At 36.5% G+C, this 25,117-nt stretch overlaps 1 protein-coding gene across 1 annotated transcript in view; it reads right to left on the bottom strand.

Annotated features, from left to right (window-relative positions):
* Nucleotides 1–25,117, bottom strand: part of PRKAR2B (protein kinase cAMP-dependent type II regulatory subunit beta) — a 146,275-nt gene that overhangs the window by 104,210 nt on the left and 16,948 nt on the right. The window contains exon 2 of the mRNA XM_069106986.1: nucleotides 1,293–1,328. Coding sequence (XP_068963087.1) covers nucleotides 1,293–1,328 — 36 coding nt within the window. The remainder of the gene's footprint in view (nucleotides 1–1,292; nucleotides 1,329–25,117) is intronic.

Here is a 25,117-nt window from a genome sequence, read left to right as displayed (position 1 = left end):
ACTATCTTTACATATAATTGGAAAAAATAAAATTCTATTAAGTGGTGAAAAAAGAAAACTAGATCAGAAATATAATAACCAATTAGGTTTTGGCATCTTATGTTACCTAAATAATAGCAATTATCCCTATCTATAAGACCTTCTATGTATTACCATATAATTTTATTAGTCTAATGTTGCTTCCTTTAAGTACAGCTAATTTCCTAATGGTATTTCCTAGTTTTGCTTATCCTATGCAACCAAAACAGAACTGAAATGTTTAATTTTGCTTTTTTTTTTTTTTGCTTTAACATTCCATTACCTTCCATTCTCACTGTAGTCACAGCTAAGTTCTCCTGAGATACAGTGATCATAGCTTTGTTTCCCATGAACTAACAATAAAGGCATGTCAAATCAATCCTTTATTTTGGAGCTTCTGACCTACCAATGTTAACTATAGTTCATGGTTGTTATGAATCAGACTTGTCCAGAAGCAAAATATTTTAATGGACACGATTTCAGTTCTTATGTTAGTACAGTCATTAATGGAAATGGAAATTCTTTATTGTGGGAACACTGATAATCAAACTAGTATATTATTTGCATACCTTATGACCTTAGAATCAGTTTTCAGTACATACTTATAATTATAACAACTATGTAGTCCTTCAATTGGATATATAGTTGACACCTGTCTGATATCAGATATCTGAAATAGCCTACCAGCCTTACAAAAAATATTCTGTCACTGTTTCCAGCAGTTATGATAAAAAAATAACCCTCAAGATTATAACAATTTCAAGAGAAAATAACAGGCTCTACCATAATCAGGCACATTTTCTTAAAAGCTGCATTTTGTTCTGCACAGTCTTGGTCAAATCCATAAGCACAAGTTTCACCATGAACTATTAGCAAATTCAGAAATCAATTATAATGTATCAAACATTATGGTGCAGATGGAGACAAAGTAGGCCTCCCAGAACTAATTATTCCTTTTACAGTATAGACAAAAAGACAGCCAGTTTGAAACTTACCCCTTCAATGTACCAAAATTTGTTTTATTTTAACAGTTTTAGAAAATTTTCCTTGTTCACAATTATTTAAAAAATTTTGGACCTTGAGGGTGTAAACATTTATTATCTGAAAAATTCACACTTTATTTCTTGATTATTTTAAATAAATTAGGTACTGTTACACTTGTCTGAAAATCAATTGCTGAAAAATACGAATTTAAAAAGATATAAATTATAAACACCACCCTTAATACATTATCATCATGCAGGCCAGTGCAAGACCCAAGATAGTAGACTTACCTGATGCACGTCTAGTAAATCGGTTTATCACTGGAGCTATAAGGGGAAAAAAAAATGAATTTGTGATTAGATAATTTATGTACAGCATGAAAATACACAAATCAAATATTAAAACTATGTTATTCAATTCTGTTGACAAAGGAAACTATTACTATTTCTATTACTTAAATATCAAAAGCACAATTTGATCAGTTATTGTGGTAAAGTATCAAAAAATATACATACACACATATACATATGCACACACACACACATATATACACCCATCAATGTTCATTCATGTCCTCCTTCCTCTTTGTGACAGACAGCCTTTCCAGGACCATTTTAGCTGGAAGACAAAGTATGTAAGATTAGTTTGAAAATATAGGTAGAAGCCAGATTATATAAAATTCTGAATGTCAAGATAAGAAGTCCAAACTCTATCTGGTAAGCAGTGGGAGGTCTGAACATAAAAGTGATTTGATTAGACTTGTACATTAACTTCATGTAAAATGGAAGGAAAGAGCCAGGCAAAGATGGGGAGTCTGGCTAAGGAAATGTTAGCATAGTTCAAGAGGAAAGGGCCTGAACAAGTAGATGGCAGTGGGAAAGGTGAGATTAGCATGTGTAGGATTTGTAGTTAGGACCTAGGTTCAAATCCCAGCTTAGCCACAGGGGATCTTGGACAAATTTCTTAACCTCTCTGGTTCTCAGTTTCCTCATCTGTAAAAAAGAAATGGGAAAATGGTGGATTAGTTGACTTCTGATGTCCTTTCCAGCTCTAAATATATGATCTCTTTAAATCTTACTCATTCTTTAATGCCTAATTCAATACTCACACTCCTATGTGAAAAGCTTTCCATGGTCCCATGACAATCTTCCCTGTATACCTCACACAGCACTTTATTTAGCAACTATCTAATTCATTCCTCATGCAATATTTTACTTTATAGTTTTTTACATTTATGTCTTATTTGTGCATGAGTCTATAACTGACAGGAGGGTAGGGACCATGTCTTTTATTTAAAATTTACATTTCCCCCAGAACTTAGAAGGACATTTGGCATACATGAGATGTTTAATAAATATTTATTGGATAACTGAACATTTCACTCAATGAAGAAGAAATGTACTAAGTGTTTATTATGTGTGCAGCTTATTACTAGCAGTCATCAGTGGGCAGGGAGGGGGAAAATTAAAGATGGAGAATACATAGTCCTCATCTTAAAGAGACTGAAAACGCTCAAGCACATTAAATTCCTTAAAACCACTTATAAACCACTATGTCAACAAATACAAAAACATCCCCAAATGGAAAGCCATATGAAATATGTGGTGCGGAAGGAAAAGTGTTGGACTTTGAGCCATCAGAAGCCCTTGGTACAGAGGCCAAGCCCTGTTTCTTCTTGCTTGTGCGACGTTGGACGAATCAATTCATCTTCACCTCTGTGGGCCACTGTTTCCTCTGAAAAAGGAAGGAGATGGCCTAAATCACCCCCAGGGTCCTTCTTCCAACTCAGGCCAAGATAATTAAGTGTTTATTTGCCCACAAATGCTAGGATTCAAAATAAACCTCAGGCATACATAAATGAACAATAAAACTGGGTCCAGAACTGGATAGAAGTTGTGCTGGCTCATTTGGGAGACTGAAATTCTTTTAAGGACTTTAAGCTTCCAATGAAATAAAGGGTCATGTTTTTAAAATCAGTGCTTTTCCTGTGGCCATAAAGTCACCGAAGACCACAGCATCCAAAGAGGTGAAGTTAAGGATTACCTGAAGAGCAGCGGAGTGACACTGGGTGGGCGAGAAAATTCTGTGACACAAGACAAATGTGGAATGATGAAGAATAAACTGTATAAAAGATGGGAATAAATAAAAAATACTTCAGAAGCGACTGTCTGGTCACAGCACACGAGTGAGGCATTACAAACAGGAAGCATCACATAATTCACTGGCATCATAGAAATGTCAAAAAAAAAATGTGAGGAATATCTCCAGCAGGTTGGGTGGGCCTTTTGCAAACTTATGGGAGGACATTGATGAATGGTACACGGTATCAGCAGGTATGGAAGGGCTGATATCTATATCACTAGAGTAAATAGTCACATAGATGAGTCAGAAATGTATTGGAAAACTGGAATATAGATTGCATTTACATATCTGTGTACATCCCACTCCCCTCCCCTAGTAGAACATAAATTCATAACAAAAAAAAATCGAGCCAGGTGAAAATATTGTTCAGGTATGAGAAATGAAAGAAGTTAAAGACTTGTGGACTTCTAAGAAGTTACATAAATATTTATCGTGAATATTTTCTTCCAGTATCAAGTCAGAAAGCATAAGACATTAAGCCACAAAAACAATATGATATTATCTTAATAGACAGGAAACTATATTCTTTTGGAAGTCATATAAGTTCAGTCAAACAATTGACTAGTTAAAGAAAAATCAAAGTTAGCACCAAATGAGAAGAAAGTTTAAAAACAGGAAAATAACACTGAAAACAAGAGTTTTAATCTGACCCATCCAAATGATACTGAAAAATGGTCAATGGAAAAAAGCAAAGATGTTGACCCTGACTTTCAACATTTCCTGAAAATATTTAACTGCCAAGCCCAGAAACTACCTTAGGTAGAAAATACTTAATGATGTCAACTAGAGAGATAGAATTGCCATTGGAACACTGGTTTAGAATATAAACTCATGGGTGGCCAGGTAGCACAGTGAGTAAGAGCACTGGCTCCAGTGTTGGGATGACCTGGGGATCGAACCCAGGCTCTGACACTTAGCACCCACCCAGAAACACCAGGCTGCGTAACCTTGAGCAAGTTACTTAACCCCAATTGCTTAGGGGCAGCCAGGTGGCTCAGCCAGTAAGAGCACCGGCTCCAGTGTTGGGATGACCTGGGGATCAAATCCAGGCCCAGATACCACACCCAGAAATAACTGGCCGTGTAACCTTGAGCAAGTTACTTAACCCCGATTGCTTTAAAAAAAAAAAAACCATAAACTCACTTGTAAACCCCTATGAGAGATGGTTGTTAGAAGATTGGCAAACTCTTATCATATCACATCACAATACAGGAAGAGCAAGAGCCAGCTCAATAGCATCACTAAAGACAATTCATAGATCAAACTAGCAGAAAGATAACAGAGAAAAATGGGGCAAATTTGGCTAAGTTTCTAATCTGTTTTCTTCATTAATAATAATGGAGCTACCAGTTTTGAACCCTAACACTGCAGTCTCTGCTATATTAAATGAGAAAAGTGAAATAATGTTAAGTCAACCATGGGCTAATATTGCCAGATTTTAATGAATGAATGAATAAATAAGAATATTATGTTTATATTTCACATCTTCTGAAGAAAAATGAGGATATTAAAGAACTGTTGACTGGGTATAGTTCTTAACCTTCAGGCTTTTTGCTTGTGCCTTCCACTCATTCATTTATATATGTTGTATGTTCAAGGGTGTCTTGCTGGGGGACATGACCAACACAGCAATGCCTGATTGGTTCCCTGCACTCAGTGACTGTGGGGTTTCATCAAACATGACTAATGACTGCTTTGGGAGTTGAGCATTGTGTGGACTCTAAGGGGAGCCAAGTAGAAAGAGCTCAGTTTCTTTCAGGGTCACATCTAGTACTTTCTTTACCTTGGGTTTCAAGCAAGAGAGGGTGGGCAGAAGGTGAGATTTCTCTCTTCTAAATTGGTGGCAAGAACAACTACAAGCATGCAACAGCTAGAAAATATGCTTGCCTGTGCAAGGCTGAGTCCTTACCCTCTTCCCTTTTCTGGCAGGTGGAAAGGGTGCTGGGTCTGGAGTAGAGAAGATCTGAGTTCAAATCCTGCCTCAGACACTTCGTGGCCATAATAACAGTTGGCAAGACACTTAACCTGCCAGTCTCAGTTTCCTTATTTGTAAAATGAGGATAAAAATAGCAACTAGTTCACAGGGCTGTGGTGAGGATCAAATGAGGTAACACTTATGCCTGGCACATACAGGTGTTAAAAAAAATGTGTGCTTCCTTCTACTTCTGCTAGTAAATTATTTTAGTGTAAAATGCTACCTTTTTATAGGAAGCTCAGAATGCTTGGTAAATCATTTATTATATTATCTTAGTGCTCAAATAGCACTTCATTTTAGAGGTGATACTAAAATTTGACTAAAGCCACAATGAAAGTCTGAAAACGAATCCAGTCTCTTGATCCTAGGGTTCTAGATGTATCTAGCCTGGCATTTACGACGTTATACAATCTGGCTTCAAACCACATTTCTAGGTTTATTTCATATGAATTTTCTTCACATACTCCAACAGAACATAAGTTTCTTGAGGGAAAGAACTGTTTTCATTTTTGTCTTTACCTAGTATCTAGCATAGTATGAAAGTGACTTTGGGAGCTTTACCACTACTCAGTTTGAATAATAGGAAAGAGTTTAGGCATTTTATTTTTCAAATCTTTAGGAATCAATATTAGATCAAAATGTGTTGGCAAATGTGGTTTGAAATGAATTGAGTTCAATTGTTTCAATTCTCAATTAAGAAATGAAAGAGTTCAAGTCTCATAACCAATGGCCATCCACAGGGAAGGAAAGCCAGCCTAGATGATGCACTCTAAGGGAAAAGAAGGAGGCAGCTGGTGCCAGAAACTCAAAGAACTGCCATCACTTCAACTAGCATTTCCCTAAAGATTCCAATGGACATAGCTGCTTAGGATCCTGAGCCCAAGCATCCTAAAAATTGACTGCCAGCTCTGTTTCTATCACAGACCCCACTTCCAGTCCCAGTCCTGTAGCCATCATTGAGTAGAGCAGTCCTTAAGTAGAAGGCAATCATCTTCCTTGATCAATACCAACTTCTACCCAACTGCTACTAATGAGCAAGCATGTAAGCCCAAGCATCCCGGGAGTGGCAGCGGCAGCACTTCTCCAGACCACAGTCCGGCTTCCAGTCCATCCCCCATGACCAACATCCAAGAAGTTGCTCTTGTGGAGATGATACTGGACAACTGTTTCTGCAGGGGCTCCAGACCCTGCCTACTCAGCAGCTATAGCTATGAAGATCCAGAAAAGAAAGTCCTCACCACCAAAGCCCTCCACACTGTCAAACCACCCAGCATCAGAAATGGGGATGGTCTTATCATTAGAAATGACACTGAAGAAGATGCACTGCCATCTGTTTTGCCACTATATCCTAAGAACCATGGTGCAGCTGACCCATATATGTATATATATATATATATGTATATCTATATATGTATGTGTGTGTATAGTTTCCCCCATTAGAATATAAACTTTTTGAAAGCAGGGGCTGTCTTGCTTTTGTATCTGTACCCCCAGTGCATAGAGCAGTGCTTTGCCCATAGTAAGCCCTTAATAAATGCCTTTTCATTCATTCATTCACTCATTTACCCTAAGCTAACCAGAAACCTTCTGCCTGTATAGCTCCTTATTTTGTTTAAGAGAGTAAAAGTAATGCAAAAATATGTTCAAAAATAAGATAAACTTAGAGAAAAGCCATAAAATGAAAAGAACGCAATAAACCTTTAGATCAAATCCAACATTGTTGTTTTTAAAAATAAGCTAGCCAGTTCAAAAAAATTGGAAATGGACAATAGGAAAGACACCATTAATATTTCTTTGAGAGACTTAAAACAACCATTACAAACAGAATGTTAAAAGAAACCAGAAATCACCCTAGCCAGCTAACCTTCAATCTCCACATCAAACAATTTTGCATATATAGAACTTATGTATGTATACATTGTCTTCAATGATAAAAGGATAAATTTTTTGAGGGCAAAGACTTTTTTTGTTTTTTTTTTATTCCTGCAACTAAAAAAATGCCTGAAATATAGCAAATCCTTAATAAATACTTCCTGATTGAAAGAGATGGAAGCACAGCACAACAATAATTTAGAGACAGAGTATGAATTCATTTATAAAACATGGAGAAGAAGGAAGGGGACAGAAGACTAGAAGTAGAATCACCTCACTTAGCCAGGAGAGGAAGGTGATAGGAATGTCTGCAGAGAGGTTGGCATGAGACTCAGCTAATATATTAAGAACACTTAAAGAGTGACCTAGCTAGAAGAGCAAAGGCGGAACAGTTCTACCAACATTTCTATAGTGAACTATTCTGATCAGTTACAGCAATATGTAATAGCTGATACCCTATGTGAACAAATGGCCAGATTGAGAGAGAAGAGACAGCCAAGTGTTACTCTGGTAATCCCCTCCCCCATACCCCTAGCACTCATCCTCTATGAAAGGTCTATGGGAAAAGGATTAAGCTTGAGAAGGCCTGGAGAGGCTGTGAACTTCACTGGAAGAGAGAGCTCTCAACCTCTGTGAGGTTACAAGTTTCTTGGTTTCTACATGTAGTCAGCTATCCTATAGTTTTCTGAAAGTCTTCTTTTCCAAAGTGCCCATCTTCAAGTAGCCAAATAGCTACTCGTTTGCAGAATTAGGCAAAAAAGAAATTCGAGGGAAAAAATACAAACCTAGGAAAACTTTAAGGTAGCCTCTGAAAATTTAACACTATGGTATGAATCAATTAGAACAAATGTGATCTTCAAATAAAGAAATGTTGGTTCATAGCTACATCTATGTGTAAAGGTGGTTTGAAATAATTCCCATCTTATTTAACCCACATATATTTATAAAGTGAGAACACAATTCAATTAGTCACTAAGTGTGTACAAGGCCTGGACACCTCCATCTATTCAATGAAGGACTTGGGCTCACCTGGAGGGACTTGTATAAAATGAAGGGCTATCTCAGAACTGAAGTGAGATTTCAGGGTTTGGCACCAGAGAGAAAGGAGTGGCAACAGGAAGGACTGAGCCAAAGGATCAGCAGCAGAGAAGAAATTGGGACCAAGCCGTATCAGAGAAGGAAGAGGCTGAGAAAGTCCACCAGCCCTCCAGACATCTCAGGGCAAAAGATTAGACCACGAATTGTACTGTCCTCCTCAGGTACTTAGAGAAATTCCAAGAAAAGGTCTGCTCTTTACCCAACTTCCCCTCTCAAAGCCCATTAATTTTCTAAAATTAAATTTTATTTTAAAAAATTAAAAAAAATCTATTTTGTCTCCTTATTCTGTTCCCCAAAATTGGGGGGGTCTTCTCTTATAGCAAATATGCATATTTAAGCAAAGCAAATTTCTCACTGTCCATGTTAAAAAAAATAGATGTCTCATTCTGCACCCTGAATCCATAAACTCTCAGTAGATGGAGAGCATGAAAGCTAGAACAGGCAACTAGAAGGCATAGTGGATACCATGGGTAGGGAACCATCACCCTTGAAGCCACCTATGGCCCTCTAGGTTCTCAAGTGTGACCCTTTACCTGAATTCAAACTTTGAAGAACAAATCCCCTAAATGAAAAGCATTAGTTCTGTAAAACTTGGACTCATTGAAAAGACTGCACCTGAGGACTTGGAGGGACACATGTGGCCTCGAGGCCCAAGGTTCTCCATCCCTGGGACAGACTGTTAGGGCTGAAATAAAAAAGACCTGAATTCAAATCCAACCTCAGTCATTTACTAGCTGTGTCATCTGGGCAAGTCACTTAATCTCAATTTGCCCCAGTTTCCTTATCTGTAAAATGGTTATGACAACACTTGCCTCACTTAGGAAGATCAAATGAAATATTTGTAAAGCACTTAGCACAGAGCCTAGCACATAGTACGCAATATATAAATGTTTATTATTGCTGTTGTTGTTTTTACAGTGTTGTTATTATCTACCTTGTTCTGGTTCTGCTCACTTCACTCTACATCAAGTTGGTACAAGTCTTTCTATGCCTCTCTGAAATCATCTGTTTCCTCCTTTCTTACAGCAAAACAGTATTCCATTATTTTTTTATAACTGAAATTTCTTTAGCCATTTCCCAACTGATGAACATCCCCCTTAGTTTCCATTTTTTTTTTGCTACCACAGAAAGAGATGTTTTAATATTTTTGTACATATAGGACATTTTTCTCTTTCTGTGATCTCTTCTGGGTAAAGGCCTAGCAGTGGTTTAGTGAGCTGGGTCAAAGGGCACACATTATTTAGTAACTTTTTGTGTAGAATTCCAAACAGCCTTCCAGAACAACTGAATATATTCAGAGTTAAATCAATAGCACATCACTGTGCCTGCTTTTCCTCCAACATCCATCATTTTCTTTGTCATCTTTGCCAACCCAAGGTCAGAAACCTCAAAATTGGCTTAATTTATATTTCTTTAATACTTAGTGACTTGAAGCATTTTTTCCATACGGCTATATACGGCCCGAGTTTCTTCCCTTGAGAACTGCATGTTTGTATTCTTAAGACTATTTATAAATTGAAGAATAGCTCTCATTCTTATAAATTTGAATCTATTAAAAGACACTGTGATATACTCTGCTGCTTTTTTACCCAAATGAATTATGTAACCTTAATTTTGCCTCAACTACAAAGATGCCAGGAGTTAGCAAGAGATAAATATAAGTATAAATTAAGGTAGATAGTCAGACCTCTGCCTAAATATTCAGAATTTTTCTAACTAGGCAATTGAGACTGTACTCTTAATTATGATTGCACTCTTAACTTTTCATTTGAAACAAACTCCCTTAACAGAGGCTCTTTACTTTATTTGTGTCATGGACCTCTTTGGTAGTCTGTTGAAGCCCATGAACCTCTTCTTAAAATGTTTTAAATGCATCAAATAAAATTTGTTTATTATAAAGTTATTTATCATAAGTTTATTTATAATGCAATTTGTAACAAAATTATAAAGGAAACCAATTATATTGAAATATAATCAGTCAGCTAGCATTCATTAAGTACCTACTATGGGTTAGGCTGTACACTAAGCACTGGGGATGCAAAGGCAAAAGACAGCTCTCGCTATCCAGTACACTTGAAGGGGACAGAACATGCAAAATAGCAATGTACAAATTGAATGTATAAGGGATATTTTGGAATTCATCCATAAGGAAGGCAATAAGATTAGGGAGAACTGGGAAAGACTTCTTGCAGAAGTTATTTAAAAAAAATAAATCCCTAATGCTGCCATCGCTACCACCACCACCATCACCACCACCACCACCACCACCAACAACAAAATAAGTTCATGGACTTGAGAACACTTCCCCTAAACCACAAGGGAGAAAAACGTGTGGACCATTATATTGTCTCTAGGCTTAAAACAAGCTCCAAGCTGTAAGGCAGGTATTAGAAATACATGTATGAACAAGAATACATGTCCTTATACATTGAAGACAAATTCCTAGTAAGTGCAAGAAACACTCTGAGCTGGGATATTTTAGTCTCATTTTAAAACTGAACTAAATGATCTAGGTTAATTAAATGTGCTTTTTTGGGAAACAGTTCTATTTGGGGTGAAGTGACATACACATAATAATCTTCCTGGACTCAGTTGAATAATTAGTGCCCTTAAATTTCCTTTGCCACTTTTTTCTAGCAAATAAACACTTTCTGGTTCTGTAAAGTAACTAAATAAAAATTCAAAAGAATGTGTGAATTGAAACAAACACTGATTATTTGTGATATACTGTTTATTTTAATATGCATTGATTCTTTACAAAATCTTGAAAGTTACTTCATCCAACATTCCCCCCACCCTAGTCCATGCAGTGGTCATGAAACCTTTGGCCTAAACACCTTCAGTGAAGCTCCACTGATGAGTAACGCACTACCTCACAGGTCAGATTATTCCATTTTTTTTAAAAGGCAAGTCTAATAATAACTGATGTTTATGTACCTTTTTAAGTTTTTAAAGCATCCATCTAGACTGTGCACCCAAATGTGAGACCAAGGCATCAGCTCCAAAGTAGGGAATTTCTGAATATTTGTAATTTCAAAAGCTGATAATGATGGAAAGACTTATAAGGAGCAGTCCTCTTGAACTCTAAACTGAAGTGAAGAGAAACGTGAAAAAGTGTAGACATGTTAGAGAAACGGCAATTTTCTATTGCTTAAGCCAGAAGGAACAAGGAAGAATACACTCTATAGCTCTCCTCCTTGTCTGTCTTATGAATGAACAAAGTGGGTAATCATGGGAAGAACTGCTCTTCCCACATACAAGATGGCAGGGTAGGTTTGAGTGGCAGCAATTGTTTCCTCTTTCATCATACCATGTCCAACATACTTAAGAAGACCAGCCTCAACCTGGTACAGTGAAAAAAAATACAACACTGTGCCTCAGACAAAAGGAGTTCTAATTTTTGCTTTGCCAATTTACTATGGGACATGAGCACATTGTTTCCCTTTACTGAACCTCATTTTCCGAATTTATAAAATAAGGGGATTGAACAAAGTAATCCCAGAAGTCCCTTTCTGTTCTGATGATCTATTGAAAGCTCAAGAGCTAATCACAGAAAAGGAGACATAAAAAGATGTTTAACCATAAAAGATACAATTTCTACCAGGTAATCCTTCATCAGGTATAAGTTAACATCCTGAGGGAATCAGAAGGAAAGCAACATCACAGGGGGAAGAATAATAAGCCATGCCTTGATGTAACTAAAAATCAGTTCTACTGAGTATCATCCCTTCCTGTTAAATTGGTCCTGTGCCCTCTATTTATGTATACCTGTAAACATATATACACACATTCACATATGTATTCATATGCCCATACACCCTCATATATAGACATATATGTATACATATATATATATATATTTCTATTCCCTTCAACTATTTTCATACTGAGAAAAGTTTCATAAGTTACAACTACTGTTTTTCCATGTAGGAATGTTAATAGTTCAACTTTGATAAGTTCCTTATGATTTCTTTTCCCTGTTTACCTTTTCATGCTTCTCTTGTTTCTTGTATATGAATGTCAAATTTTCTATTCAACTCTGGTTTTTTCAGCAAGAATGCTTGAAAGCCCTCTATTCCACTGAATGACCATATTTTCCCCTGAAGCATGATATTCAGTTTTGCTGGGTAGGTGATTCTTGGTTTTAATCCCAGCTCCATTGCCCTCCAGAATATCATATTCCAAGCCCCTCGATCCCTCAGTGTAGAAGCTGCCAGATCCTGGGTTATCCTGATTGTGTTTCCACAATATTCAAACTGTTTCTTCCTGGCTGCTTGTAAAATTCTCTCCTTAATCTGGGAATTCCAGAACCTGGCTATAATATTACTGGACAGAAGCTCCTCCTCTCCACTGCAGTTCCTAAGGCAGCAATCTAATTAATCTAGAATTCCCTCAAGCTCATTCGCAGAGAGGTGAAGCCTTTTTTCTCTCCAGACTCCTGGAAAGCCTATTTACCTTTCTTTATTTTAAATGTTTATTTTGTCTTTATCAAGAGTATTAACCACAGGTTTTACCAGTTCAATTATTCTTATTGAGAATATAGCTGGAAGAAGGCAACCGAGGTGGGAAATATCTCTAGGGAAGAGAAAGAGATAGTTCTAACATTAAACTATTTTTTGTCAAAACCCGGTCTCTGCTTGGAGCTTTGGGAGATAACAAAAAGATAAAAAGAACTTCATAGTCTTTTAAGCCACTTCTTAGAATAGAGAATTAGGCAGTCCGGGATAAAGAGTAGGACAAAAAAGAATGGCTGAACTAGCCTGTTACTATGCCATCCCTTACCACTGCGGCATGTGCATTTTATGAATCTCTCCACTCATGAGAGTTGGAAAGGGCAGTACTTGTGACTTAATCTTCCACTTAGCTGCAACTTCCTATAATACTAGTACTATTATTAATGATATTAGAATGATTTAAGATGAATAGAACTATGGATTTCATATAAAGAGATGTAAAGACAAAAATTCATGGAAGGATTCATTCATTTTGCTAAAATTCTGTCATTGCTTTCTGTGGGGTTGAAAAACTATAGGTTGGTGGGTTTCTTGCATAAAACTGAATACTAATAACAGTAAACTAATAACTAACATAACTGAATAAATAACTGTTAACAGTATACAAGGAGAGAGTTGTTGCATCATACAGACTTTTTCTCAAAAATTTGCATGCACGGAGATAGCAATAGTTTGTGGACTTTATTTTAGCCACATTTTCTCAATTTATATTTCTGTCATCACCTTCATAAATGTTTTCACTAGAAGCATCTGCTTTGTTTGAATTAAGCAGCTACCTTTTTGTTACTTCTACAATATTTACCTGGAATTTCAAATGCGTGTATGAAAAATTTTATAAGATGAGGACAATTTCTAGGAAACACCCAGTGATTGGCCCATGAACTCAAAGATTTTATATATACATACATATATACATACACACACACTGTGTGTGTGTGTGTGTGTGTGTGTGTGTGTGTGTGTGTGTGTGTTAAATGAGAGGCAGATGGGAGAGCTAGTCTCTGTCATTAAGACCAGGGTCAAATCTGGTCTCTGAATGTAATGGCTAAATGACATCAGAACAGTCTAAGTTCCTCTAGACTGGGGGTAGGGAACCTGTGGTCTTCTAGGTTCTTGGGTGTGGCCTTTTGACTGAGTCCAAGCTTTACACAACAAATCCTTTTATTAAGGGGATTTGTTTTGTGAATTTCAGATTCATTCAAGGGGCTGCACTTGAGGACCTAGAAGACCACATGTGGCCTCAAGGCTGCAGGTTCCCCACCCCCTGCGTCTAGACAACTCCCCCAAACTATAAGTTGCAGAGACACTTCCTTTATCTACTCTGCTGGAAGGTATATACTCACTGCAAGTTGCCTAAATGAGTGAAATCACAGTTATAAACAAAAAAGAAGGCATATTAAACTTATTAAAATTGGAATATAACAACAAGACTTTGAGCAAATATCACCACTAAAACCCCTGAAGCTATTAGAAGCTAGAAATATATGAAAGTCGTAGCCACTAAAGCTAGGCTTAAAAATGGGGTCTCTAAATAAAGAAAAAATTCCAGAAGTATTTTTTTTTAAAAAATGAATACATTTAATTGATGCCTATTATCTTTGCAACACAGTCAGAATTTATTTTCAAAGACTTAATTTAACCAGGGGTCATGGAGCAGACTGAGCAGGGGTGGGGAATCTACTGTCTTGAAGCCCTACTAGGAAAGTACAAAAAAAAAAAAACATGGTTATTTGTAGGGAATAGGATGGATCAAAAGAGATAAAGATATTTAACCCTTCGTTTACAAATCTTTTACCAAGAACTTGTGAAACTTTCTTCTTTTCATTTTTTAAAAATTTTCATATTAAGAGGGAAAACTATTCCACTTAAATTAAGAAAACAAATTACTTTAAAACTCCAGAGGCCACTTCAGGCTTACATTTTTATCACCAATTACTTTGGCAAATACTTTTGTTTTTTTTACTTTTTGTTATTTTTTGGCAAATAATTTTTTTTTGTTTTCCCCTGCAAACTCTAGCTTCTTGCATTTCTAATGGTGTTTTATTTTTCAAGAACTTGTCATTCTTCTAATTTCTGAAGCTTTCCACTCTCTAAGTTGGGTTATAAAGGAATTTCTAAATGTAAATTTATTTTAATTTTTATTAACAAGTCTGTTTAAAATATTTAAATAGCATTAAAAGGAAAATAAGCATAAGAGATAAAACAAAAAAAAGCCCTATGCTATTGTAAATGATTCTACCTGGGCCCATAAATATATAGTATTTACTGTTATTTGCACTCCCAAAAGACAGCTCTGTTAACTTCAACAAATGAAACAATGTAAAAGCTTAATCTGTGCCAAGCTTTGTGTTAAGCACTGGGAACACAAATACAGAGGTTGTTGTCCTGACCCCTTTTGATCTAACTTTTTTGCATATATAGCCTTTAACTACATAGTTATGCTCAGTGTGTATGATACATCATACACATTGGAACATATTATCATTTCAGAGATAGTCTTCCAACATTACTTTGAATTCTTCATCTTTGATGTTTCTTATAGTGTAACAAAATAACATTATGTTTATAAACCACAATTTGTCTGGTCTTTCCTAGTATTAGGGCATTCAAATACAAATAATGCTGCAAGGAATATTTTCGTATTGACTTTTCTGTCAATAACCTCTTTAGGCTATGGTTCCAGTAGCAGAATACTGGTTCAAAGGGTAGTCATAACTCACGATATAATTCCATATCATTTTCTAATTGACAACTTCTCCACCAATGCAGTATATACCTATGACACCAAAGAGCACACCAACATTGAATTTTGACTTTTATTATCCTTATCCACTACATGGGTGCTAGGTGGATATTTGCATATTTGAGTTTTATAGGTTTTGAACATTTTTTTAAGGCAGGGAAATGGTACAGTGGATAGAGCACTTGGCCTGGAGTCACTGACTAGTTGTGTGACCCCGGGTAAGTCAATGTAAAGTTAATGGGATAAAGTCTTCCTTGCCCATTAATAGGCCCACTGAGGGAGGGACTTGCCTAAGGAGGAGCTTGCTTGGGGGAAACCTGCTTGTAGGAAGGCTTTCACACCTTTTGCTAATTTCTAATTAGGCACTGTGTCATGAGGGTTGTGATGTTGTCTGGCTCTGAGAAGTATATACATACTCTGAGTTGGTATTTTGCTTTGGAGGCTCCTTATGAGAAGGATCTTATGATTCTAAGGCCGAGATTCTGAGTGACCATATGTTTATAGCTCCCTCACTGCTCAGATGTAAAGGCTCTCTTGATCCAGGGATATATGTAAAATATATAGTTGATTCAGGCAGTCAGAGCCCTTTCTGTTGGTCTTTATTTCTCTGCTTGTATTTTCTCTGAAGTTCAAGGTGCTGACTTTTCTCCTAAACTAATGAATGTAATTAAAAAAGACTGCTGACCCCTTAAAAAGCTATCTTTTCTGCTAAAGCAGATCTAAGAACCTGTGCTAGCAGGTTCTGGGTATGCCAGTATGGTTCCAGCTACAGTCACTTAAATTCTGTTTGCCTCAATTTCTTCAACTGTAAAACAGAGAGAATAATACACTTACCTTGCAGGGTTCTTGTGAGGATGGAATGAGGTAATAGTTGTAATGTCCTTAGCACATAGTAGGTACTATATAAATGCTTACTGCCTTCTCTACCCTTCCCTTTTCTTTCACATGGATGGCTGATATTTTGTTTCTTCTTTTAAAAACTCACTATTTAAGACTTTGACCATTTATCGTAGAGCTTTTATAAATCTGTCTAGTTCTTAAAAATTTTAGATGTCACACTTAAAGAGTTCAATACCAAGATTTTTCTCAATTAATTTTTTTCTTTCTCATTGAGAAAGTCAGTAAGATCTGAGTTTAAATCCAGTCTCAGATACTAGCTGTGTGATCCTGAGCAAGTCACTAAAGTTCTGTTTCCCTCTGTTTCCTTGTCTGTAAAACGGGGATAACAGCACCTACTTTCCAGGGTTGTCATGAGGATGAGATGAGATAATAATTGTTAGCAATTATGATTTTATACTCGCTATTAATATCATGGATGAATTAGTTTTACTCTACAAAAGCTTTTTAATACAATCACATTCATCTATTTTATTTCTTTTAATTACTTCTAAGTCACAACCTAAGAATTTATCTGATCCAGAGCTATGAAAAATATATCATAATCCCTTATCCTCTAATATCCTAAGAATCCTAAGAATTTATCTGATCCAGAGCTATGAAAAATACATCATAATCCCTTATCCTTAAATTTTTTTTCACATTTGTAGGTCACTGATCCATTTGGAGGCCTGTGGCACTAAGTGCTAATTCTCCTTCCATTTTTTCACCAAACTGTTACTCAGTCTTCCTAATTCTTTTGCTAAACAATGGATTCCCCAAGTGTTCTATGAATTTATATTTCCCAAAGAGCAAACAATTGTATGCAATTTTAGCTCATTACTATCTAATCTATACCATTAAATCTTTTTCTAAATGTCATCATTAATACTTTAATATTATCAGTTTGACATATGGGACCCTAAATGTCACACTTTTTAACGGATTTAGACGAGGAAGCGACCTCAAAAACCATTCTACAGACATTAACTAGAGAAGGTAAGTGAATTGACTAAGGTCACACACATAGTAAATGGAAGGGAAAACTTGAACTCAGAACCTCTGACTTCAGACACAGTTCTCTTTTCCATTGCACCACACATAAATTGTACATTATACTGATTTTCTTGATTTCTTTGCTATTTATTAGTATTGACATTTTTAATTTTTTATTTTAGAAATGTAATTAACCTTTTCACTTTGGTTCAATTTTATTGAGTATTGCAAAAATAGACAGAAATAAAAAACCTGGTTCTTTTTTGATTCTTAATTCAATTGGTTGTATGTACAGCATTTTTTTTAATGACATTTTTTTTTTCCTTCATAGACAGAGCTGGAAGGGAATGTTATTTATGAATAAGGAAAATGAGGCAGAGAAAGGTTAAATTACTCATCTAAGGTCATACAATATTCTGACTCCAAATCCTAGACTCTGATTTTTTTCTGATTTTTCCTCTGTTATCAAGGGGTTTCTTTTTTGAGCCTTTTCTGAACATATTGTCAATTTTCTAATTTCTAAAATTGCAAATTCGGTTTCCCTCACTTTTGTTAATATAAGTATTCAAGAAAATAAATTTATCTCTATGATGACTTTAGCTACATTCCATAAACTTTGATGTTCTATTACTGTCATCATCTTTAATTTTTTAATTGTTTCTATAAATTGGTCTCCAAGACAATCATTCTTAAACTAATCATTTTTACTTTCTATTTAGGCTTCCACATTTTGATCACATTACCATTACTGATTACTATCTGAATTGAGTTGGAGTAATATTTATACAATTTCTGCTGTTCTCTATTTGTGAATTCTTTATATCCTAGAACATGATTAATTTTTGTAAATGTTCCATGCATATCTGAATAAAAAGTAAGCTGTCTGTAAACCTATTTCATCCTCTCTCTCTCTTTATATATATATACATGTATATATATATGTGTATATATATATATGTAGCAAATATCCTTTTCCCCAATTCTGTTCAATCTAGTAACTTGTTTCTTATTTACATTTGTTAACCTTTCAGTCACAATTTCCTCTGAAAAATGAGGATTGTAGTCTCCAAGTAATTCACAAGGTTGTTGAGAGAATCAGATTTTTTAAAATTAAATTTCATGTTTATTTTTAGTTTACATCATTCATTTCCACAAGATTTTGAGTTACAAATTTTCTCCCCATCTTTACCCTACCCACCACCCCAAAACAGCAATCCCATTGTATACCCCCTCCCCCAATCTGCTCTCTCCTATATCCTCCCCCATTCCCCCTCCCAACTTTCTAGTAGGGCAAAATGGATCTCCATACCCCAGTGCCTGTATACCTTATTTCCCAGTGGCATGTAAAAAAAATTATATACATATTAAACATTTCATTTTAAAACTTTGAATTCCAGATTTTTTCCCTTCCTCCCTGGTCACCTACTCTTACTGGGAAGATAAGCAATTAAATATAGGTTGTACATGTGTAGATATGCAAAACATTTCCATAGTGGATATACTGTGAAAGACTGACTAAATTTCCCTCTATCCTATCCTGCCCCCCACTTGTTCTATTCTCTACTCTGACCCTGTGCCTTTTCAAAAGTGTGTGCTTCTAACTACCCTCCCCGCCAACCTGCCCTCCCCTCCATCATCTCCCGTCTCATCCCCTTTCCCCCTACTCTCCTGTAGGATGAGATACCCTAATTAGTGTGTATGTCATTCCCTCCCTAAGCCAAATTCAATGAGAATAAGGTTGGCCCATTCCCCTTTGCCTACCTGTTCTTCCCCTCCATTGTAACAGTTTTCCATTGCCTCTTCTATATGAGATAATTTACCCCATTCTGTCTCTCCCAATTTCCTCTCATTGTATTCCTCTCTCACCTCTCCATTTAACCTTTTCAGTATCATCCCTTCCTATTCAATTTATCCTCTGTCCTCTATGTATACATGTACACATATATACCCACTCACATATGTATTCATACACACATATACCTTCATATATTGACATTTATATGTATGTGTACATATATATGTATATACATAGACATTTATATTACTTTCAACTATCCTCATACTAAGAAAAGTTTTGTAAGTTACAATTATTGTTTTTCCATGTAGGAATGTAAATAGTTCAACTTTGATAAGTTCCTTATGATTTCTTTTCCCTGTTTACCTTCTCATGCTTCTTGTATCTGAATGTCAAATTTTCTATTCAACTCTGGTTTTTTCATCAAGAAAGCTTGAAAGTCTTCTATTTCATTGAATAACCATATTTTCCCCTGAAACATGATACTCAGTTTTGCTGGGTAGGTGATTCTTGGTTTTAATCCCATCTCCTTCGACCTCTGGAATATCATATTCCAAGCCCTTTGATCCCTCAGTGTAGAAGCTGCCAGATCCTGTGTTATCCTGTTTGTGTTTCCACAATATTCAAATTGTTTCTTCCTGGCTGCTTGTAATATTTTCTCCTTGATCTGGGAACTCTGGAACCTGGTTATAATATTACTAGGAGGTTTCTTTTTGGGATCTTTTTCAAGAGGTGATTGGTGGATTCTTTCAACCTCTATTTTGCCCTCTGGTTCTAAAACATCAAGACAATTTTCCTTGAGAATTTCTTGAAGCATGATTTCTAGGTTCTTTTTTTGATCATGGCTTTCAGGTAGTCCAATAATTTTAAAATTATCTCTCCTGGATCTATTTTCCAGGTCAGGGGGTTTTCCAATGAGATATTTCATACTGCCTTCTACTTTTTCATTTGTTTGGATCTGTTTAACAGCATCTTGATTTCTCATAAAGTCATTAGCTTCCATTTGCTCCAATCTAATTCTGAAGGAATTATTTTCTTCAGTGAGCTTTTGAGACTCTTATTGCATCTGGCAAATTCAGATTTTTAAGGCATTCTTCTCCTCATTGGTTTTTTGAGCCTCTTTTGCCATTTGAATTAGTTTATTTTTTTAAGATGTTATTTTCTTCAGTCAGGTTGTTGATTCCCTTTTCATGATTTTCTTGCATCATTTTCATTTTTCTTCCCAATTTTTCCTCCACTTCGTTTATTTGGTTTTCAAAATCCTTTTTAAGCTCCTCTATGGCCTGTAACTAGTTCACATTTTTCTTGGAAGCTTTTGGTGCAAGGGTTCTGACTTCATTGTCTTCCTGCCATTCCATGCTTTGATCCTTTTTGTCCCCAAAAAAGGAAACTAAGTTTTGACTGCTCTGCTTGCTTTGTTTTCTTTGCGTGCTCATGCTGCCACTCAATTTGAGCTTTATGCCACAGTAGAACTCTGCTTCCAGAGAGGAGAGCTTTGTCCCAAATTGCTGGGGTTTTCTCAGCTGCCCAAGCTATTAGTTGGCTGCCCTCTCTAAAGCCTTCACAGGCTCTGGCACCTGATCACACACCCCAGGACCTCCACCCAGGACAGCAATCCAGATCCAAGCAGGTTACAGCAAGAGCGATTACCCCTCAGAATGGATGTTTGGTCCCCCTACAATCTGCAGGCCAGAGGCTCTGAAGGAGCCATGTGGTGGTGGCATCTGCCATGTCTCAGCCACTTCTCCCTACCAGGGCACAGGCTGGACCTCACTCCCAGACCTCCTGTTCCCAAAGTCCACTGAGCTCTCACTTTGTCTTTGGCATTTATGGATTGATAATTCTGGAAACAGCTATCGCTGCTGGTGATCCACTCTCCTGAAGTCTGCTCCAGCCGCTGCTGGTTACGGCTGCCCTGGGGCTAAAACCACGGGCTCATGTGGGATTGGGCTCTGCTCCCAGCATGCTGCAATGAACCCTTCCTGCTGGGCTGCCTTCAGTGGGAGGTTTCTTTCTCTCTGTCACTTTGTGGGTTCTGTAGCTCTAAAGTTTGTTTAGAGTCATATTTTATAGGTATTTGAGGTGGTTACAGAGAGAGCTCATGGAGTTCTCCTGCTTCTATGTCGCCACCTTGGTTCTCTCCCCCCCCCCCCCCAGAATAAGATTTGATAATATGTGAAAGCACCTCCCAACTCTTAAACCACTATATAAATGCAAGCTATTATCTATGATTCCTCATGGGCAATATAGTAACTAACCTGGGTGATCCATCTTTATCTAAAGAGATCTTGTCACTTTATTTTCTCTCTTGTCTTTTGTTCTGAATTGCTGTTTTCTTTGATTGGCTGGTGGGATATTATGGGTTGTGACCCAAACTGGGGAAGCTTTTCTAGGGGGTTCATGGGTGAGAAGTTACTTCAAGGTGTTACACAAAATTTATTTGTCTTTGGTTAATCTAATCCCAGGTTTCACATATATAGAAGTACCCACTTCAAGCCTCAGAAAACAGGTTGAAGCCCAGGCTTTCCCTATACTGGTTCTGACACCTACCCATAATATTTACCTCAGTTTTGAAATTATTTCAATTATCACATAGTTTTTGCCATTAATGTTTACAACTTTCCTCTTCCCCTGTGCTTTCCTTATCAAACATTTCTTTAGTATATTCTATGCTCTAGGCACTGGGGACACACAGTAGAAAGCCAAACGATCCCTGCCTTCAAGGAGCTTATATTCTAATGGAGGAAATAGCAGATACAGATAGAGGTATAGATCTATAGATATGCACACACATATGTATGTCTATATAAAACACAGATGAAAGGTAATCTTGGAGGGAATTAAAATTTAGGAGAACCAGGAAAAGCGTCATTTAAATGGTGGTAATGGAGCTAAGTCTTGAAGGAAGCCAAAGATTCCAAGAAGAATAGGTGAGGAAGGAGAGCATTTCAGATATAGGAATGGCCTATAAAAAGTCATAGAGGTGGTAGATGAAGTATTACATATGAGGAAGGCCAAAAAAGACAATATGCCTGGATTGTTGAATGTATGGAGGGGAATAATATATGAGAGGGCTGGAAAGGTAGGATGGAGTCAGGTTATCAAGAGTTTTAGATGTCAAACAGAGGAGCTGGATTTGATTATAGACATTGGGAGTCACTGAAATTTACTGAGTGACATGGTCAGACCTGCACTTTAGAAAAATCACTCTGGCCTCTACTGTGTGAGGATGGTTTGGAATAAAGAAAGGCTTTAGGCAGGGAAACCAAATAGGAGGCTGTTACAACAGTTCAGGTCAAAGGTGATAGGAGTTGAGCCACAGTGGTAGCTGTATGGGAAAGAGTACAGACACTCAGTCTGAGAACACATGCATAGCACTAACTCCATTTGTTAGGCTGACTCACTTATCTCTGAGGTGGTTTTTGGTTTTGGTTTTAATGTATTTAACTCTCTTCATTAGCTAAGAATTTTGTCTTCTAATACTGACTTGCTTATAATACTGTTAAACTGTCCAGTCCTGTTTGACTCTTCATGGTCCCACAGACCATAGCATTCCAGGCCCTTCTGTCTTCCACTATTTCCTAAAGTCCATCCAAGTTCATGTTTGTTGGTTCCACAACACTATCTATTCATCTCATCCTCTGGCATTCCCTTTTCCTTCTGCCTTCCAAACATCAGTCTTTTCCAATGAGTCCCATCTTCTCATTATGTGGTCAAAGTATTTAAGCTTCAGCTTCAGTATTTGACCCTCCAATGAATATTCTGAATTAATTTCTTCAAGTATTAACTAATTTGATCTCCTTGGTGTCCAAGAGACTCTCAAAAATATTCTCCGTTGCCACAATTTGATAGCAGTGATTCTACAGCACTTAGTTTTCCTTACAATCCAACTCTCACAGTCATACATTGCTACTGGAAAAACCATAACTGACAATACACACCTCTGTCAGTAAGGTGATGTATCTGATTTTTAGTATACTGTCCAAATTTTCCATAGCTTTCCTTTCATGGAGCAAGTGTCTTTAATTTCATGGCTATAGTCACTGTCTGCAGTGATCTTTGAGCCCCAAAATATAAAATCTGACAGTACTTCCATTTCTTTTCCCTCTATTTATCAGGAAGATGGGGCAGAAGATGGGAAGATGATCTTTTTTTTTTAATATTAAGCTTCAAGTCAGCTTTCACACTCTCCTCTTTCACTCTTTTCATGAGACTTCTTAATTCCTCTTCACTTTCTGCTATCAGAGTGGTATTGTCTGTATATCTGAGACTGTTGGTATTTCTCCTGGCAACCTTAATTCCAGCTTTTGACTTGTCCAGCTTGGCATTGCACATGATGTACTATGCATGTAAGTTAAAAAATAAGGTGACAACGTGCAGCCACAATGTATTCCTCGTCCAGTCTTAAACCAATCAGTAGTTCTATGTTCAGTTCTAACTGCTGCTTCTTGATTCTCCTAAGGTTCTTCAAGACACAAGCAGGATGATCTGGTACTCCCATCTCTTTGAAGACTCGCACATTTTGTTGTGATTCACAAAGTCAAAGTTTTTATAGTTAATGAAGCAAAAGTAGAAGTTTTTTTTCTGGACCTCCCCTACTTTCTCCATAATTTTGATTTACTTTCATTCTGCATTCTGATTTGGTTTCAAAAGATAGAAAAGCCTTAGTTTTTTTTTCTTTGCATTATATATTTTTTTTCTTTGTATTGGTTTTGAGGATCTAGACAGTTGGAAAACTAGTGATTTTAGTGATATGGGAGAACAATCATTACACACCTTTCTAAAAATGTTCTTTTATTTCCTCTTGTTTTTGCTCTTTAGTTAGTTTTAGAATGACCAAGAAAAAACAACTGCCAATCACTAATTCCCCCTTTTGGGGGGAGGGTTGGGGAGTCTTAGAGGGGAGCCTGTTGAGAGAAATCTATTTGTATAACCTAGTAATTTAAAGTGACTCAGACTGTTTCTACTATAAGTATTTTGTGGAAAGAATCTGAAATAAAAATTTTCAGGTCAGGGCTTATATGAAAACAAGCCAGTCTAAAAAAAATGAGACACATAAACACAGTTGGTCTAACATTTACAAATATTTTAGCAATAGGCGTGCCATGTATACTTTAAAAGTTTGGCACCCCTCCCCCAAAAGAAATTAGTCTGCTTACTGCTGTTTAAAAACATTTCTTTATTTTATTTTAAAAAGAGACAAAAGGTCAAAATATAAACACATGTTCCACATAAAAGTGAAACCAAAAAGACTTAGTATATGCAATTATCCCAGAAACTGTATTTTATCCTTTTGGCTAGGAACTGACATTGTTTAATTTACATTAGATGTTCCAGAATTGCTCATGGAAGTAACATAGAAGTTTATTTTTTTTTAAGAGACTGGGGTGGGGTAGGAGAAAAGAAAAAAAACTTCAATTTGCTTTAATGAATTTCAAATAGGAAAAAAAACCTTTTAAAAAGGCCCTTTTGGGGTAATGCAGCTTGCTTTCATTTCAAATTAGATGGCTTGAGCTCTCTCATTCTATTTACTTTCCTCTAGTTTAACAACTCCCTTGTAATGTGGTGTCCAGGAATGAACATAGGAATGACAAGTGGCAGATTAGAGATCTTTGCCGTTTTGGAAACTATACTTCTATTACTAAAGCCTACATACACTGAATTTTCTTTTGGTGGGTATATTACACTGGTGAGTTTTTTGAGTTTGTAATGAGTTATCTAAATTTAGGTTAATCTAATTTTTTCCACATGAATTAAGTAAGCAAACCAGTTCCATATTTGTGCAATTGATTTTTTGAACCTCTGCAAAGGCCTTTACCTTTAGCCCCACTCAACATCATCAGGGAACCACTGTCTTAAACTGTTATTATCTTTTTGAATCTAGATTCTCTCATATAATGATTATACTATATTACACATTTGTTAAAAATATGATGTGTATCTTCTTATATCTTAAACAAGTAACTAATTAAAAACATGTCAAGGCTAAGGTAAGAGCCCTTGATCTTTGAACTCTCTCTTTTTCTCACACACACACACATACACAATCTCTGTTGGTCTCTCTCTCTCTCTCTCTCTCTCTCTCTCTCTCTCTCTCTCTCTCT

Source organism: Petaurus breviceps, unplaced genomic scaffold (assembly GCF_028583685.1).
Source record: "Petaurus breviceps papuanus isolate PSGF00001 unplaced genomic scaffold, PetGlider_PUasm1.0 84, whole genome shotgun sequence".
Lineage (NCBI taxonomy): Eukaryota > Metazoa > Chordata > Mammalia > Diprotodontia > Petauridae > Petaurus > Petaurus breviceps.
Note: the sequence above shows the minus strand (reverse complement) of the source record. Positions and strands in the feature narration are given on the sequence as shown.